Source organism: Podarcis cretensis, assembly GCF_951804945.1.
Source record: "Podarcis cretensis genome assembly, chromosome: 11".
NCBI lineage: Eukaryota > Metazoa > Chordata > Lepidosauria > Squamata > Lacertidae > Podarcis > Podarcis cretensis.
The window spans coordinates 48992127-49010518 of record NC_137180.1 but is presented as its reverse complement, the minus strand read 5'-3'; the positions used below and the strand labels follow the sequence as shown (position 1 = coordinate 49010518).

Below are 18392 nucleotides of genomic sequence, written 5' to 3'. Positions count from 1 at the left end.
TATCTCCCGCTTGGACTACTGCAATGTGCTCTATGTGGGGCTACCTTTGAAGGTGACTTGGAAACTGCAATTAATCCAGAATGCAGCAGCTAGACTGGTGAGTGGGAGCGGCCGCCGAGACCATATAACACCAGTCCTGAAAGACCTACATTGGCTCCCATTATGTTTCCAAGCACAATTCAAAGTGTTGGTGCTGACCTTTAAAGCCCTAAATGGCCTCAGCCCAGTACACTTCAAGGAGCGTCTCCACCCCCATCGTTCAGCCTGGACACTGAGGTCCAGCTCCAAGGGCCTTCTGGCAGTTCCCACACTGCAAGAAGTAAAGTTACAGGGAACCAGGCAGAGGACCTTCTCGGTAGTGGCACCCACCCTGGGGAACACCCTCCCACCAGATGTCAAGGAAATAAAGAACACTCTGACTTTTAGAAGACATCTGAAGGCAACCCTGTTTAGGGAAGTTTTTGATGTTTGATGTTTTATCGTATTTTTTTTTATTCTGTTGGGAGCTGCCCAGAGTGGGCAAGGTTTGTTTGTTTGTTTGTTTGTTTGTTTGTTTGTTTGTTTGTTTGTTTGTTTATTTATTTATTTATTTATTTATTTATTAACTCCAAGACCAGACCTAAAAAAAATGAAAGAAGAATATTGGTCTGGTTTCTGAGGATTCTGCTGATGTTCTTTCTATCTTTGGACCACTTTTTTATTCCTATTTAAACTTTCTTTCTTAAGATACCAATGCAGTTGGGCAATGAATTATCAGAGGACAAGAGCGTTCAAGTGGGAGAAACTGCTTTGCTTATGCAGCAATATTTCTCAGCAGCTGTGATTTTGGAAAGTTACAGAAGGCTAAATAAATGTGGGTGTTAAAAAAAAAATCAACAGAATTACCCCTTAAATGCACCTTTAAATGCAACTATTTATTTATTTATTTGCCAGTGCATCCATTGACCTACGCTGCAGAACTTAGCTCCGCTCCTGCCTGACCCTGGAATTTATGATCTGCCTCTAGTGCAGAACCAGGAGGTGATGCTAAAACTACGGGCGTGAATCTGTAGACTGTGGTGGTATCTTTTCATCTGATTTCCCTCTACAAGAACACACTCCTTGGTTTCCTGTTTCGCTCTGTGCCCACTTGTCTCTGTGTTTATGTTTCCCCCTGCCTGTGGTTTGCATTATCAAAGGCTTCTCTCTAAGAGCGAGGATATAAAATAGCAAGCAAAGCTGTTTCTCCGCCTTTGTCTCTCTTTCACAGAAACAGGGGAGAGAAGAATGTGAAGTCAGGATGGCCGTTGCAAGCCCGGCGCTGTGTGCTTTCTTCTTCATTCTTCTTCCTGCCGTTGCTGCTGAAAGTGGCCTGGAAGACTATTCAGGCTCTGGTGAGTCATCTCATGCTTTTCTCTAAAGCACGGAATAATTCCGAAATTCAAAATTCAGAGGATGGCGGTGTTTCAGTTTCCATGTTGCTCTGGAAACTATGAATTCGGTGGGTTCACCTTTAAATGTGGATGGACTTGGATTGCTTCCTCCATCCCTACTCTAGAAAGTTGTGTGTATGACTTCACTCTAGTATGCCATTCCTGCCCCACTTGGTAGCCCCCCTGCTCATTCTAATTGGTGGGGCCTGGACTTCCACCCCAGTGGGAAGGAAAGGAATCCAGTCACCCAAAATGTAACCATTAACGAATTTTGTATCTTAAGCTGTAACTTATCCCAATGGTCAGTGCTATTTTTCTGGAAAAAGAGGTGTCGGAACTCACCATGAACGCCTCCCTTGTTATCTTTATAATGCCAATGGTACCCACCTGAGAGGTGCCGGAACTGAGTTCCTGTGAGTTCCAGTTGGGGGGAGCCCTGCCAATGGTATATTTGGCTATGCCAAGCTGCCACAGAGTGGTCAGATTTGGGGCAAAACCCTCTAATCCCCAACAAATAGGGCACACAGTTTTTTCCCTCCTTGACAGTATAACTTTCATGGTGTTCACACACTGACATTCAGCAAATATACAATCCCAGCGCAAAAGTCAAGCTGTGCAAATAAACATGGGTACACTCTTTTACCCAAACAGTGGTCCATGTGTAGAGACATTTGTGTTCAGTGTAAAATGTGAACAAGCCTTCTGGTACTTGTTTTACCCTGGAGTTCAGCCAGAAAAGACCAGAGTTCGGCACTTCATGAATAAGCATTCATAGAAAGCTCCAGCCTTCTAGCTGAAAAGCTGCCTAGTCAGACCAACCTTTCTAAAGAGTCAGGAACCTGCAGCCTCATAGGTTTAATTGGACTTGAGCTCCCATCAGCTCCAGCCAACATGGCCAAGGCTCAGGGGTGATGGGATTCTGGAGGGCCACAGGAAAGAATTAGTGGCAGCCAAAATTCCCATGACTTTATTTAACCTCCTTGATAACCTGAATTCATGTCAACCTTGTTAAGACTGTTGTCTTCCACTGCCTCCCGCAGTTTGGTCAAACTCATGCTGGTAGCTTCGAGAACCCTGTCCAACCATCTTCTCCTCTGTCGTCCCCTTCTCCTTGTGCCCTCCATCTTTCCCAACATCAGGGTCTTTTCTAGGGAGTTTTCTCTTCTCATGAGGTGGCCAAAGTATTGGAGCCTCAGCTTCAGGATCTGTCCTTCCAGTGAGCACTCAGGGCTGATTTCCTTCAGAATGGAGAGGTTTGATCTTCTTGCAGTCCATGGGACTCTCAAGAGTCTCCTCCAGCATCATAATTCAAAAGCATCAATTCTTCGGCGATCAGCCTTCTTTATGGTCCAGCTCTCACTTCCATACATCACTACTGGGAAAACCATAGCTTTAACTATATGGACCTTTGTTGGCAAGGTGATGTCTCTGCTTTTTAACCAGGGGCAAATGAGTACAGATCTCCTTGTATCTATGATAGTTATATCAAAGGGCCAAACTAAATGTGGTGGTTTTTTTTAAAAAAATGCCGTTACACTTATTTATTTATTTTGCAAGAAAATAGCTGGTGCAGGGGAGTCTGAGCTGGATTGGGTGTGGAGATGGAGGCTTAACTTGGGGGTGGGGTTCCTCTGGCTCACCACATGTCATTGGACCCCAGCTGCCATTAGCCCCAGCCATAAACCCAACTGGAGGGATGCAAGTTCCCCAACCCTGCTTGTATCTCCTTCCCACCCACCTCCGCTGTCCCAATCCATCTTGGCCCCACACCAACTATTTGTTGTTTTACATCATCTGCATAAGGGCAACTAAGAAGGTGGCAAACTCTAGGCCCAATTTAGACGGACATTGTGTCTAGTTTGGCCCAAGGAGGTACAGATGTTCTCATCCCTTGCTAAGGCTGTTGGTCCTGGTACAACTTGGCCTGAACACCAAATCCTCCTTTTCTTGTGTGTCATGCTATGCTACAACTGGTGAGTTGCCCTTGATTTGTCATGAAGTGTACTATAGGCTGATGTAGCCTGGTGTTGTGTATACCAGCTATGGGTGGATGAGTCTATCCGCTTTGATATTGCCCTGTTTCTAATTTTTCCTTTCTAAATTTGATTTCTCCACATTCCTGAAGAAATTTGTCAATTATTTGTCATTGTTGCTTTAAAAAAAAAAAAATCCTCACGAACATTCATCAGCATTTTTAGTGCTCCTGATGAACACATTTTTCTATGCAGTTTTGATACAACTTTGTGCAAGCAGTTTCACCTAATATAGTGCATTTTAAAATAATATATGACCTGTATGCACTTTTTATGAAATATATCCATTTTAATGCTCACATTTTCTTACTACTTGCACTTTTGCGCATATTGGTTGAAGAGGAGCATTGCAAAATTCAAGGAAGTGTGACTTTCAAAGGATATTTGTGTTTTGGTTCACCTATTGGTTCTAGAAGTCCGAATTAAGTTATTTCTCATTCAAATGCAAACAAAATCAACTTTCTCTCCCATTCCCACTGGCTGCAACTCTCAAGGGACCTCTCTGGCTGAGGTCTTACCTGCTTCCTTTTAACAAGCAATGCCACTATCATAACCTGAGACCTGCTTACCATGCTGCTTTGGCCAAAATACCACCTTCCACTGATATCAGTCCTCAGTGGTCACCATAGCACTTATCCAGCAAAGGTGGGGACCCTGTGGGAGCCAAAGTCCCATCAGACTACAGCTCTCTTCAGCCCTGGACAGCTTAGCTAATGGTCAGGGATGATGGGAAGTGTAGCCCAACCACATCAGAAGGGCCTCAGGTTCTCCACCCCTTTCTCAAAGCTTTCAAATTAAATTAGAGGTAAGGAACCTGACACCTCTCACACGTCTTTACCATGTGGTACTGAACTTGTTAATGCTGTGAATTAAAAGATGATCAACAGTGCTGTGCAATCGTTCTAGGAAACATGCAAACGAAAGGTGTAGTGCAATGACAATGAGTCATTGAAAAAAAGATCTGTTGTTGAAAGTTCCCTTGCTACTCTCAAGTGCCTCTTCTAGAGGGAACACGTTGACTAAGAGAGAAGTGGCCAGGCACCCCGCATCCTACCCCAAGCTGGCGCCCTCCAGATGTTTTAGACTACAATTCCTATCATCTGTAGCAATCGGCCATGCTGACTGGGGATGATGGAAATTGCAGTCCAGAACATCTGGAGGGCACAAAGGTAGGCTGTAACAGAGGATTGTCCTTTAGCTGAAGGACTGTCAGGGGATTTAGATTTACCCGAAGGGCTGTCCAGTCCAAGTCTGGTTTGAACATAAAGAAGCATAAGAAGCGAGAACAGGAGGCACCTTGAAATTAGCCCCAGGGGTGGCAAGCAGACAGAGGAAGCACCCAGTTTCCCCCACTAGGGTAAGATGTATTGTATTCCTTAGAATCTTCAGAAAGATTTGCTTTGAATGACTAAGACCCGGTATAGGTTTCCTCAAAAAAGAGTCATGCCAGAATCCCATCTCCAGCTGTGTGCCTATGCTGGATGCTAACAACGCCCTCCCCTCCCGCCACCCCATACCATGGAATTTGGCGGGGCTGGGAAGGGTTAAGCACAGATGCCGGCACACAAGATTTCATGTTAGCTCAGCAAAGGCTCAAGGCAAACATGTGATTCTGCCCAGATTCAGGCAATCTGGTCAGAGGGCAACCTTGGCCCCCTGCAATCTCAATGGATATTTCTCAGCTTCCCACCACTGCCAAAAAAAATCTATAAGAAGGTAAATACAAAATGGAACCATGGACCATCAAAGAATGCAAACAGAAGGGGGAGGGGGAGGCTGAACTCAAAAACTAAAATATTAACGGTATATTATCAGAGTGCATTCCTTAAGAAGTACTTACAACTTGTCAGACTGCAGTCCGCAGCGTTACTTTTATAGTCTTCTCTCCTCAGGCACCTGTGCAGAAAGCGAAATGGACATGAACTTCACATGTGTCGTTCGAATACCAGCGATCAATACAAATATCTTGCTTTGCAACATCACGAGGACTGGGATGAACCTGAGTGAGGCTAACGCTCAGTTTACTCTGTAAGAAGCTTTCCAGTGCATTAAAATGTGATTACTTTTCTGTAATAATTCCTGAATCAAATTATCTTAATAATTCAATGTTCCAGTGGACCTTCTTAGAATTTCTTGATCTTGACAGTTCATCAAGAAGAATTAATCCAGCATTAGATGCTACCGCAAGGATGTGCAATAATGTTTGAAGCAGTGTTGCCATACGTCTGGGAAATCCTGGACATGTCCTCTTTTTGGGGGGGCAACATGATTCTCTGGGGGATTTTTACATTTTAAAGAAAATTTAAAAGGCTTGAGAAATATCCCCTGACAACTACCTAAACAAGAGATTCCCCAACACCACATCCAACACTGTGGTGCAAGGAGTGTGCTGAAATCCTCTCCTATTCTGTATATTTAGGACCGTTAGGTTGATTGTCAGTTTCCAAAAACAGAGTCATAAATTGTTATGTTTTCATAGCATTTGAAAGCTTCAACTATTTCATTTCAGTCCTAATATCCTTCACAGGTATGGGGAAAAAACCTCCAGTTGCTTAATGGAGAGCCAGCTGCAAGGCAAATGTCCTTTCGAAAATGTTGAATTATTAAATCCCGTGGAAGTTTGCTTGAGCGTGACGACGATACAGCAATGTGTGGAATGCCAGACCTTGAAAGCAAGAGATATCAGTGAGCTCCTTCCCAATGTTATCATGTGCATGATTTAGACTTGTTTGCAATTTTTATACCTAACAGTTACCTCTTCCAAGCCCACACTTCACCAGCGTGTTCACAAGAATATCATGGGGGACTTTGTCAAAAGCCGTACTGAAATCAAGACACATTATGCCCACATAATTCCCCTGATCCCTGATGCACACTGCCAATACATATAGCACAAATAAACACTCCATAGGCTCATGACCAGTTGAGAACTGTCACTTCCAACGCTACAAGGCTTTGCCATATCTGAATGTAGTCCCACATAACCACTTGTTGCATGAACGTTGGCTGTAGATTCACATTCACATTCCATCTCCTTTGCACAAAATCTGGAAATATGCAGTCTTCAGAAAGATTTGCTTTGAATGACTAAGACCCAGTATGGATTTCCTCAAAAATGAGTCATGCCAGACAAATCTCATTTCTTTTATTGTTAGAGTTACAAGTTTGGTGGATCAGGGGAAGGCTGTGTTCATAATGTGTCTTGATTTCAGTGAGGTTTTTGACAAAGTCCCCCAAGATATTCCTGCAAAGACGCTGGTCAAGTGTGGGCTTGGAAGAGGTAAACTGTTAGGTAGATTTGCAGCTGGTTGACCCAACCCAAAGAGTGCTCATTAATGGTTCCTCGTCATCCTGGAAAAAAGTGACAAGTGGGGTGCCACAGCATTCTGTCCTAGGTGAGTTGTTGTTCAAAGGCTTTCTGAACAACTTGGACAACGGAATTGAGGGGGTGCTCATCAAATTTGCAGATGAAAACAAACTGGGAGGGGTAGGTAATGCTGCAGAAAACAGAATCGGGATTCAAAATGACCTTAATAGATTGGGAAACTGGGCCCCAACTAACTGAATGAATTTCAATAGGGACAGATGTCAGGTTCTACACTTAGGCAGGAATGACCAGCTGCACAAATATAAGATGGGGGGCACCTGGCTTAGCAACAGTACATGTGAAAAGGATCTAGGGATCTTAGCAGACCACAGGTTTCACAAGAGTCAAAAGTGTGATGCAGTAGCAAAAAAACAAAAGCAAAAGGATAATGCTATCCTAGGCTGCATCAGCAGACATATAGTGTATTGATCCAGGGAAGTTATAGTCCTGTTCTGTTCTGCCTTGGTCAGACCACACAGAGAATACTGTGTCCAGTTCTGGGAGTGAGAATTTAAGAAAGCTATTGACAAGCTGGAACGTGTGCAGAGGTTGGCAGTTAAGATGATCAAGGGTCTGGAAACCAAGCCTTATGAGGTTCAGGATACTACCAGAAGAGGCCTATAAAGTTATATGGATTAATAGGTGCAAACAGTTGGGTAAACTTAAAGCACCATACTCTGTGGAGTTTCCTGGAAATAAGTTCCACTATGTTCATTGAGGCTTATTCCCAAGTGAATGTGTACCTGAAAGATTATTGATGGATCAATCCATCAACCTCTGATGGATGATTTAGATGGATTGGGTCCGGCATCACTTTCATTGCGTGTGTGTGCCAGTATCCATACCCAGCAGAGTTACATCTCAATGCAGCTCCTTCCTTGGAAGCGTCTTCAGGGTTGAAGGTACACACAGTAGACCACAAACACTCATGGAAGCCATGAAGATTCAGATTACTTGATGGGCATAAAAGCATATTGGTAGCAAATATATATAGACATTCACCACTGCTGTGGTCAAGGCATGCGTAGAGTCCAACAAGAGTCTCTCTTCTTCTCTCACTGCAAGGCGCAAGCAAGAGACTCACAACAAGTTACAAGTTACACAGAACCATTGTTATTGGTACTTCCTGTCACACTACACATGTCCACAGAACAGCTCCCACATAAAATGTCCTTGCATAAACAAAACAATCTCAGCCTTCTGCTGCTTCTTGAAACTATTTCTTTTTTCTCCTCTGTTGTCTTTCACACACACAGAATATCCAACAAGTGCCACGTGCCTCATACACCCTACTGATCACTAACACTCCTCAGGTGAGGACCTCCTGCAAATGCCATCTTATCAGGAGGTCTGTTCTGCACAATATAGGAAACAGGCCTTTGGTGTTGTGGTACGTGCCTTTTGGAATTCTCTCCCATTAAACATTAGACAGGCGCCATCTCTGTTGTCTTTTTGGTGCCAACTGAAGACCTTCATCTTCCAACAAGTCTCCTTACTAGAGAACTTTCTCAGTCCGCTTCCATACCAGAATTCTTTTTAGATTTCTATGTTCTCATTTACAGTTAAACCTGAAGCACCATTTGACTTAGGAATTATCTACAAAGAAGAGGCAGATGAGTATTTCATTAATTTCTCAACTCCACACAATGGATGGTATCTTGAGGGACATCTAACGCATGAACTAGCATACCGGCAGCAAAACAAACACTGGACTGTGAGTAAGAATGTGTCATTTCAATTGACCATAAGTGTGCTCTTTCCATTTTCAGTTCTGTATGTGTCAAAAACAGATAATATTTGAGATCTGTCTTTTAGTTGAAAGCTACATGCAGTTAGATCCAGAAAAAGTTAGTTGCACTTTGTTCCCATTATAATAAACAAGATTGGAGTTAGTCATCATGGCTAATTTTTCAAATTGTTGTCAATGAATAAAAAAAGTGGCTAAATTGCAATGCAATCCTCTGGCTCCGGCCGGGGAGGGCAGGGTACAAATAAATAGATAAATAAATGATGACGATGATGATTATGTATAACTGCTCAGGAGTAAGTCCTATTTAATTCAATGAACCTTAGCCCTATGTGTTTATAGGGTTGTGGGTGTGCTCTGGATGTAACCTGTGAAAAATATCCACTGCCTTATATATCCACAGTGGAATAATTTATGTAGAAAGTGGGCTCCTTAATTTAACCCCGTAGGTGAGGGAGTTGTAAGCAGGTAGTAGAAATGGTTGAAATCAATTTGGAAAAATTATTTAACATACACTAGGAGAAAACCAGTAAATGTATTTCAGCTTATGAGAGGTGTAAGCCTAACCCACAAATGATATTAAAGGGAAATCAGAAGTACTTTACAGTGGTACCTCGGGTTACATACGCTTCAGGTTACAGACTCCGCTAACTCAGAAATAGTGCTTCAGGTTAAGAACTTTGCTTCAGGATAAGAACAGAAATAGTGTTCTGGCGGCACGGCAGCAGCAGAAGGCCCCATTAGCTAAAGTGGTGCTTCAGGTTAAGAACAGTTTCAGGTTAAGAACGGACCTCCAGAACGAATTAAGTACTTAACTGAGGTACCACTGTATACATAAATTAATTGTGGGGAAGGGAAAATACAAGGAACGGTGTAAGCAGGGTAGGGTGGGATTAGGATACAATTATATGGAAGTGTGAGAGTCGGACATGACTAAACGACTAAACAACAACAACGTGAAACAATTAAAGCATCAGGGAAAGAGGCTATTACATAGAAGGGTTACAGATGTGAAAATTGAAATCAACTACAATTTAACTATTGCTTTAGCATACACTGGACCACTTAAATCCCTCCAGTCAAGGCTTCTAAAGCTATGACATTAAACACATTCACTGAACGCCAGAGCACTTATTTGTGACTGAGCAGTGCCAAGGCCTGGTTAGAACAAGCCTTGTGAAATTTGTATTCCAGGTCTGTCCCTCTGTTGGTTCTCAGATGGTAGACCTGTGCTCTATCTATGGGTGGAACTGGCATCCAAACAATGTCTTCTGATTCACTGCTGAAACCCTGAATTCTTTCCCTGGCTCCCTTCATGTCCTCCAGGCCTTCATTCATTGCACTGCTGCTACAACCAACTTCACAGCCCTTTCCCCATTGCATTTCTCTAAAAAAACCAAAACATTCAATGCCACATTCCCTTCAATAATATGGGTAGAACAATACAGGGGTATTTTTCAGGGCTGGTGTAACCCACACTTTCTCAGCCACTCTCTCATACAGGACGTGGGGTCAGCTCACATAAATACGGGGACCAAATCAAATTCTCTTCCATCCGTCCCTATAATCTGGATTCCAATAAATCAGCTTTGGAATGGGCTGTTGTTCCCACTGCCAGAAGGCTTCTCTTAGGCAGGAAGCTTTGAGGTAAATAAATGTTTCACTATGTGCAAAAGCTTGGAAACCTACTGGTTCTCAAAGCGATTTTTGTTTCCTGACTTTTTGATAAGCAAAAATTTATTCCCCCTTTTTAGTCCAGACAGACCGAATCCCTGACATTAAAATTTCTGGCAAAGGAATTTCAGCTGGGAACATATGAGATGAAAGCCCGGTCAAAGCCCAATGGCAAATGTTTCAAGGGCACGTGGAGTGAATGGAGCTCTTCAAAATCCTTCGAAACTGCAGCAAAAAGTAAGTACAGACTTTTGCTTCACTGCAAACCAAAGTGCATCACGTGTAAGTATCTCATTACAAATATATGTTAAATGTAATGACACATCCAGTAAAGAGCTTCATTGCCGTTCAGTTCATAAAATTCTGATTGGAGCTTGAGACCGGGGGGGGGGGGGGAGCCTTGTTGCATAAATTATCACCGATCTCCATACCTCAGGGGCTTAGACAAAATCATGGACGATAAAGCTATCGGTGGTCCTAGTAGCCATGTTCTCCCACCCTCTGAATACTAGTTGCTGAGCGTCCAATAACCCCTACCCCAACAGTTTAAAAGTCCACAGATTGTTTAATTAGCCAAAGGCATGGGAGAAGAGGAACTTTTTTTGGCCTGGCACCTAAAAAATGTGGTGGAGCTAATACAACATCCTCAGGCTGGCATCTGTACTGCACCAACCTCCCCAACGCCTTGATCCCCCATCCTGGTAAACAGGTCAGCAAGGCAAAATGGGAAAGTCCTGAGCGTAGGTGGGTAGAGACACTGGCGGAGATTGACTAAGATCTACTACCTGAGACCATGGTCTCCTTGTGGCTAATGGGATGGTTGGCCATGCGGTCCATTAGACTCCCTCAACAAAATGGCGGTCGCACTGGATCAAGACAAAAGGCTTTAAGCATTAGCACCTGAGCAAGAATGTGCCTGATATGGATTTATTCTTGAATGTAGAAAGCCGGGGCAATTGAGTGTGACATTTTACACCACAATTCTCTCACAGTTTCTCCTCAGAGATGAGTAGCTCTAGGGGGCATTTTTTTGCAGGGAAATGGCATGGTTCCTGATCCCTCCTGCAGTTTCTGTTTCAAAGGCAAAACCATTGGATAGGTGATGAAGTATTGAACATACGTCCAACATTCCTCAGAAAATAGGGACATTCTATTGTTAGGCCTGGGGCCTAGCAGAATCGTATTGGCCGCCAGAGGCATCTAGTCTAAACCCCTGCAATGCAGGTGTTATGTAGTGAAGTTTCACCCTGGGCCAGCAGGGGGATACTGTAGATAGTTTTCACTCAGGTCTGTAGATAGTTTTCACTCAGGTCCACGTCAGTTATTTTAGGCGGGAAACTCTGGGTTGTTGGTGCTACAATGTTGACAGCCGGCTGCCTATAAAAGCAGGCCGGCTGAGCTGTTTGCTAGTCAGTTCTATTCCAGCTTACAAATAAAGAGCTGCTTTGGAGAAATCGCTGTGTCGTCTGCTATGTCAACCCGCAACCTAACACTGGCGACGATTGGATTGATCTTTATTACGGCCATTGGCCCGTTACACGACAGTTTCCCATACCAACATAATATACTTAAACCTCCAAATTTAAAATCGCCAAAACTTACAAAAGACAAACAGGAACCAAAGCAAAACAAAAACAAAGACCACCATCATACATTACAATAAATTTGTAACCTATACATCGCCCTCTGCTCATAAATTAATCAAGGATATCAATGGTGATATCACCTAAAACATAGATCATGGTTTAAAACAATGGTGATAACACCTAAAACATAGATCATGGTTTAAAGGGATTATCCAAGCCACACAGGAGACCGTTTCTCTTCTTTAGGGATAGGACGCTGATCAAGAATCTGGCAACCATGAGTGATCTTAGGGGGTCATCATCAATTAGTAGATATCTCAGTTTGGCTTCAATCGTATCATCGGCAATTCCCTTAAGATATTGAGCAAGAAACTTGCTCCTGGCCGGTAAGTGAAAAGCACAGTCAAAAATTATGTGATGCAACGATTCCGGTGCCCCACAATTACAATCACATAAGAGCGATATCTGTCCATTGGAGAATCTATTTCTCAGCACGTTCGATGGGAAGGTGTTGAATCTTGCCTTTACAAAGGCATATCTATGAGCTGAGGAAGTTAAGGAATTCAAATAGTTTGGGAGCCTTAAGAGGGGTAATAAACCAAGATTTAGAGGTGAGCAGGTACCATTGCCCAAGACCATTTTCTGCTTCAAGTCCATCTCCTCCAGTTTACAGGTTACTGTTCTTTTAGCTGGGACTATGTCCTGCTCTAGTAATTTGGATGGGGAGATTCCCATTGCCGTAATTTTCAGCTGTAAATTTTTTACCCATGGGCTCTGGAAATCATCTCTCCACATACATTGTATCAAGTACAAGTTTGGGAGATTGTGCCATAGAGATAACCAGTGACAAAGTATGTGCTTCCACAGAGCATTTTCCAGGGATACAGTATTAAGTTCCATGCGTAACGCTGTATTACTTACACAGTTGGGCAGTTTCAATATCCCTCTTAAAAACTGATTTTGAATGACCTCCAGGTGAGATAGGTTGAAAAAAGTCCCCCAAATTGAGATGGCATAAGCAATTGTCGGGATCACCTTGGCCTTGAAGACTTTCAACGCCAATGGGATATGAAGGGCCCCATCGGTGAAGAAGAATCGCAAGATCGCCAAGGAGATAGCTTTGGCTCTATTTGTAACATAGGCTACATGGGCCTTCCATCTAAGGTTATGTTGTAACCAAACTCCCAAATATTGGAATCTATAGACTTGTTTGATGACTCTCCCATCAATTCTCCAATTATGGAGTTTCCGGCTCTTTGAGAAAATCAGGATCTTAGATTTTCCATAATTAATTGTAAGGGAATTTGCGTTACAGTATGATCCAAAAAATTTTAAGGCCCTCCTGAGACCTACTCTAGAAAAAGAGAGAATGACTGCGTCATCCGCATATAGTAACAAAGGGTAGCAATAAAGTGCTAGGCGGGGTGCATGAATCCTTTCTTGGGCCTCTATTAGGGGAGTCCTCATGTCGCTTATGAACAAATTGAACAGGAGTGGAGCCAATATACAACCCTGTCGGACACCTCTGTTAATGGGAATTGAATTGGTGAGATCACCCTCCGGGGTGAATCTCACTCTAGCCGCTGAGTTCTCATGGAGTTTGATTATTAGCCAGAGGAGCCTTCTGTCGATGCCCCAGCGGGTGAGTTTTTCCCAGAGGATGCTCCTGGGGATACTATCGAATGCTGCCTTTAGGTCAATGAATGCCACACAGAGTTGGCCACCCTTTGGGGTGGAATATTTCCAGGCAAGATGCTGTAAAATTAGAATATGATTAATTGTTGACTGTTTTGGGCGGAATCCAGCTTGTTCGGGCCCAATTAATTTTTTCTCTTCGGCCCATTGGATAAGTCTGTTCAACAGGAAGCGGGCATACAGTTTCCCCACTATTGAGAGCAGACTGATGTTTCTGTAATTCCCCGGGTCATCTGGTGAGCCCTTTTTGTGGATTGGAACGATAACAGCGTCCTTCCATATTTCCGGGATCATTCCAGAGTTGTTAACGGCATCGAAGATGGTCGCCAGGACTTTGGCCCACCAGTCCGCATGGTATTTTATAGCTTCTGCCGGGATCAGGTCTGGCCCAGGCGCTTTCCCTGTTTTGAGTTTAATGATCAAGTCATGGATGTCTTCCGGATCGGTGGGGGGCCAGAGGGGAAGCTGATCTTGAAATTCGTCTCTTGTGTTAACGATACAGTCAGTTGTAGCAAAGTAATTTTTTAAATAAGATTCCCAAACCGGGGCGGGAATAATAGTTAAAGGGTATCTTTTAGTTCTTTTATTTACCAGGACCCAAAATTGTCTGGAGTTCCGAGATGATGAGGCTTCTATAATTGCCCGCCATTGATTCACTTGCCATTCCAGTCTGGCTCCCTTTTGAATTTGCTTGTAGGCCGATTTTGCTTGGAAATATTCTTTTGGCAAGACCGTTGCCCCAGAGGCTTTATACTCTTTGTAGATGTTACCAAGAAGTTGTCTAGCCTGTTTACAAGCACTGTTGAACCACAATGCACCTATCTTCCTTTGTGTTCGATTTATTTTATGCGTCGGGACAGAGAAAAAAGACGTTAGATCTTCCGACAGATTCGAGAATAGTCTTAGAGTTTGGTCATAATCATGATAATCCTTGATTAAGCCTGAATATGCTTGTTTTAGTCCTTGTTGGAAATATGCTGAGAATTTTTGAGCCTGTAGTTCGGACCATTTTACACTTTTGACTTCTCTCCTTTTGGCGCAGGTGTGCCTCTTGAGCTATTTGTAATTATGCTCTGCTTGCCCGGTCCTATAGGGGTAGTATCCACACTGGCGACGAGGATGGGATAGATGGACATCAGAGCACAGCCAGATGCAGCCAGCCTCTGAACTGAGCTGAATCACTGAGCTGAATCACAGAGTGAAATCACTGAGCGAAATCACTGGACAGAACCAATTCAGAGCTGACTGTTCTGGCTAGAGCACTGTGTTCCATCAATCGCTCTTCACGCCGGCATCGGAATCATGGCTTCACTTGTGCCTCTACCGCCGTTTGCGCCAGCCTCTGAATCATGGGACTCCTACCTTGCTCGGTTCGACTGCTACCTCCAAGCCAACGAGCTGACAGAAGTATCAAAGGAGCGGAAGCGAGGCCTATTCCTCAGCCTCTGTGGGCCTGAGGTGTTTGAGACGGCCCGAGCATTGGTTGCACCTGAAGCAGTCCAGGCAACACCGTGGGACACGATCCAAGAGAAGCTCTGCAACCACTACGCACCAAAGCCGTCCAAGATTGCTGCCCACCATGCGTTCTACCACCGGAACCAGGCAGAGGGGAGTCAATCAACAACTACACTACCGCCCTGTGACAGGCTGCAATGCACTGCGAGTTCTGAGACTTAGACGATGCCCTGATGGATCGAATCATCTGCGGGGTCCGGGACATCCATCTGCAACGGCGTCTCCTCGCCAAGCCAGACCTCACGCTACAAAAAGCCATTGAGGAGGCTGTGGCCTCAGAAGCTGCTGAATGCTCCTCCCAGGAGATCCGCAAGTCCAGCAGCCCACGTCTTGATAGGAAGCCAGTTCCGGTGCATCGTGAAGAGGCCAGCAGTGATGAGGCATCCTCCAGTGAAGACGATGACGTGCACCAAACAAAGCGGGAGCGCAGGAAGTTCCAACAGAAGTCCAAGGGCCAACCAGAATGTGCCGGCTGCGGAGGCAACCATTCCCGTGCCAAGTGTCGATTCAGAGACGCCATCTGTAGGAAGTGTTCCAGAAGGGGCCACATCGCTAAGGTCTGCCGATCGGCTCCGTCTGACACCCCCCCCTTCACCGACTCGCAAGTCCAGGTCTTCACTCCAGTCTGCCAAGGAAAGTTGTTTCGCTCTCACCAACTGCCACTGCCCGTCTGGAACCACGATTGGCCAAACCGACTGGCCTACGCGACGCAAGCTGAACGTCACGGTGCTCATTGAAGGAGCTCCATGTGACATGGAGATCGACACCGGGTCTGCCCTGTCCATCGTGTCTTGGAGCACCATCAAAAGACTGGTACCCAGAGTGTCCAAAAGGCAACTCGACTCTCACCGCATACACCTGAGAGACTACCAGGGAAATGACATTCCCGTGGTAGGCGTTGGCCGGTTCCGGATCGCCTTCAAGGATTTTTCGGGCCTGCTCCGGTTGGTGGTGGTCGAAGGTCAGCGGCCAAGCCTCCTAGGGCTAGACTGGTTTGATGCCCTCGGCCTGGAAGTCACCGGCATCAACTACATCTCTAACGCAGAGACTGAGGGTCTGGCCAAAGACTTTGCCGAGGTTTTTGACGGCACCTTGGGGCAATATACAGGTACGCCCATCTCCTTTAGCCTTGATCCACAAGTCGCCCCCATCAAGCTAAAGCCACGCCGGGTTCCCTTTGCTCTCAAGGCTAAGGTGGACGAACAACTGGACAAACTGATCGCCCAAGGAGTTTTGGAGCCGGTTGACCACGCCAAGTGGGAAACCCCCATCGTCACGCCTGTCAAGCCAGACGGGTCGGTGAGAATCTGCGCTGACTACAAGTGCACAATCAACAAGGTACTTCAGCAGCGCGCTTATCCGGTTCCTGTTGTCCAACACCTGCTGCATTCCCTGGGTGAGGGTAAGGTCTTCGCTAAGCTGGACCTTGCCCAAGCCTATCAACAACTGCCCGTTGATGATGCCACTGCTGAAGCCCAGGCGATCGTCACCCACCGAGGGGCATTCCGTTGCCGCCGGTTGCAGTTCGGGGTGAGTGTGGCTCCTGGCATCTTCCAAAGCCTTATGGAGCATCTCCTGCAAGGGCTTCCGGGCGTGGTACCATATTTTGATGATGTCTTGGTGTCCGCAGACTCACACCAGCAGCTGTTCGAGCGCCTCCGTGCCGTGCTGACCAGGTTCCAAGAGGCCGGGCTCAAGGTAAAGAGGGAGAAGTGCCAGATCGCCGTTCCACAGGTAGAGTTCCTGGGCTATCTTATCGACGCCTCCGGCCTCCACCCGACCACATCCAACATTCGCGCTATCCAGCAGGCCCCCATCCCAAAGAACAAGACGGAGTTGCAGGCGTTCCTGGGGCTGCTGAACTTTTATAACATGTTCCTGCCCCACAAAGCCACAGTGGCTGAGCCTCTTCACCGACTCCTTAGCACAAAGACGCCTTGGGCTTGGGGTCATCGGGAGACGGCGGCCTTCAACGCGGTCAAGGCTCTCCTTTCATCAGACCGTGTGCTGGTACAGTACAGTGAATCCAGGCCGCTGGTCCTTGCCTACGACGCCTCACCTTTTGGCATCGGTGCTGTCCTTAGTCACCGTTTTCCAGACGGAAGAGAAGCACCGCTCGCCTACTTTTCCAGGACGCTATCTCCGACGGAACGGAATTACAGCCAGCTCGACAAGGAGGCACTGGCACTTGTGGCTGGAGTGAAGAGGTTCCATGAATACCTCTATGGCAGGACTTTTGACCTCATCACTGACCACAAGCCGCTCCTGGGCCTCCTCGCCAGTGATCGTCCAACTCCACCGGTCCTCTCGCCACGCATGCTGCGATGGACTGTTTTCCTGGCTGCCTACCACTACCGGCTCGTCCATCGCCCGGGGAAATCGATGGGCCATGCCGACGCCCTCAGCCGTTGCCCTCTTCCAGCATTTGTGGAAGACCCGGCTCCAGCTTCATCGCTCCTCCTGATTGAGGATCTTCCGGCAGCGCCTGTATCGGCTGCCACTGTGGCCTCCGCGTCTGCCCAGGATTGCACCATCAGCCGGGTGCTCAACTGGGTGTGGAGGGGGTGGCCACAAGGGCCTTTTGCATCGGAGCTCCAGCCCTTCGCAACCAGACAACATGAACTCTCGGCTCATCGGGGCTGTCTGCTGTGGGGAGACCGCGTCGTGATTCCCCAGGGACTCCGTCAGTGCGTCCTGGAGGCTCTGCACGTTGGCCACCCGGGAATTGTCAAAATGAAGGCGTTGGCTCGGTGTTACATCTGGTGGCCTAATATGGACGATGCCATCACTGCCTGGGTGTCTGCCTGTCAAGCGTGCCAAGAGTCGAGGCCTGCACCACCGGCAAGTAAGGGACACACCTGGGAGATGCCAAAGACACCCTGGTCGAGGGTGCACATCGATCTGGCTGGCCCCTTTCACGGCCGGACCTTTATGGTAGTGGTGGACGCCTATTCCAAATGGCTGGAGGTGGCCCTGATGCCCTCCACCACTACCGAGGCCATCATCCGGGTGCTGCGAGGCCTGTTTGTGACGCATGGGTGTCCAGATGTCCTTGTCTCCGACAACGGACCGCAGTTCACGTCAGGCACTTTTGAGCGGTATCTTTTGGGACTGGGCATCCGCCATGCCCTAACGGCACCCTTTCATCCATCCAGCAACGGGCAAGCGGAGAGAATGGTGCGCTCGGCAAAAGAGGCACTGGCGCGCCTGGACCGGGGAGACTGGCACGAGCGGGTCACCGAATACTTGTTCGTGCAACACATCACCCCTCATGCGGCCACAGGGCGGAGTCCTGCTGAACTGCTTATGGGCCGCCGCCTCAGGTCACCGCTCGACCGGCTGCACCCGGACTTTGCCGTGGCC

At 46.3% G+C, this 18392-nt stretch overlaps 1 protein-coding gene across 2 annotated transcripts in view; it reads left to right on the top strand.

The window, feature by feature from the left end:
• The first annotated feature begins 1244 nt into the window (after positions 1-1244).
• The window catches only part of IL7R (interleukin 7 receptor), a 24833-nt gene continuing 7685 nt past the window's right edge, over positions 1245-18392 (top strand). The window contains exons 1-5 of one of the 2 annotated variants that reach the window (XM_079994978.1): positions 1245-1373; positions 5338-5473; positions 5973-6130; positions 8375-8526; positions 10314-10470. In XM_079994978.1, the coding sequence (XP_079851104.1) occupies positions 1280-1373; positions 5338-5473; positions 5973-6130; positions 8375-8526; positions 10314-10470 (697 nt within the window). In that variant the 5' untranslated portion in view covers positions 1245-1279. Of the gene's footprint in view, positions 1374-5337; positions 5501-5972; positions 6131-8374; positions 8527-10313; positions 10471-18392 lie in introns of those variants that run through there. The other variant, XM_079994979.1, reaches the window with a different exon arrangement.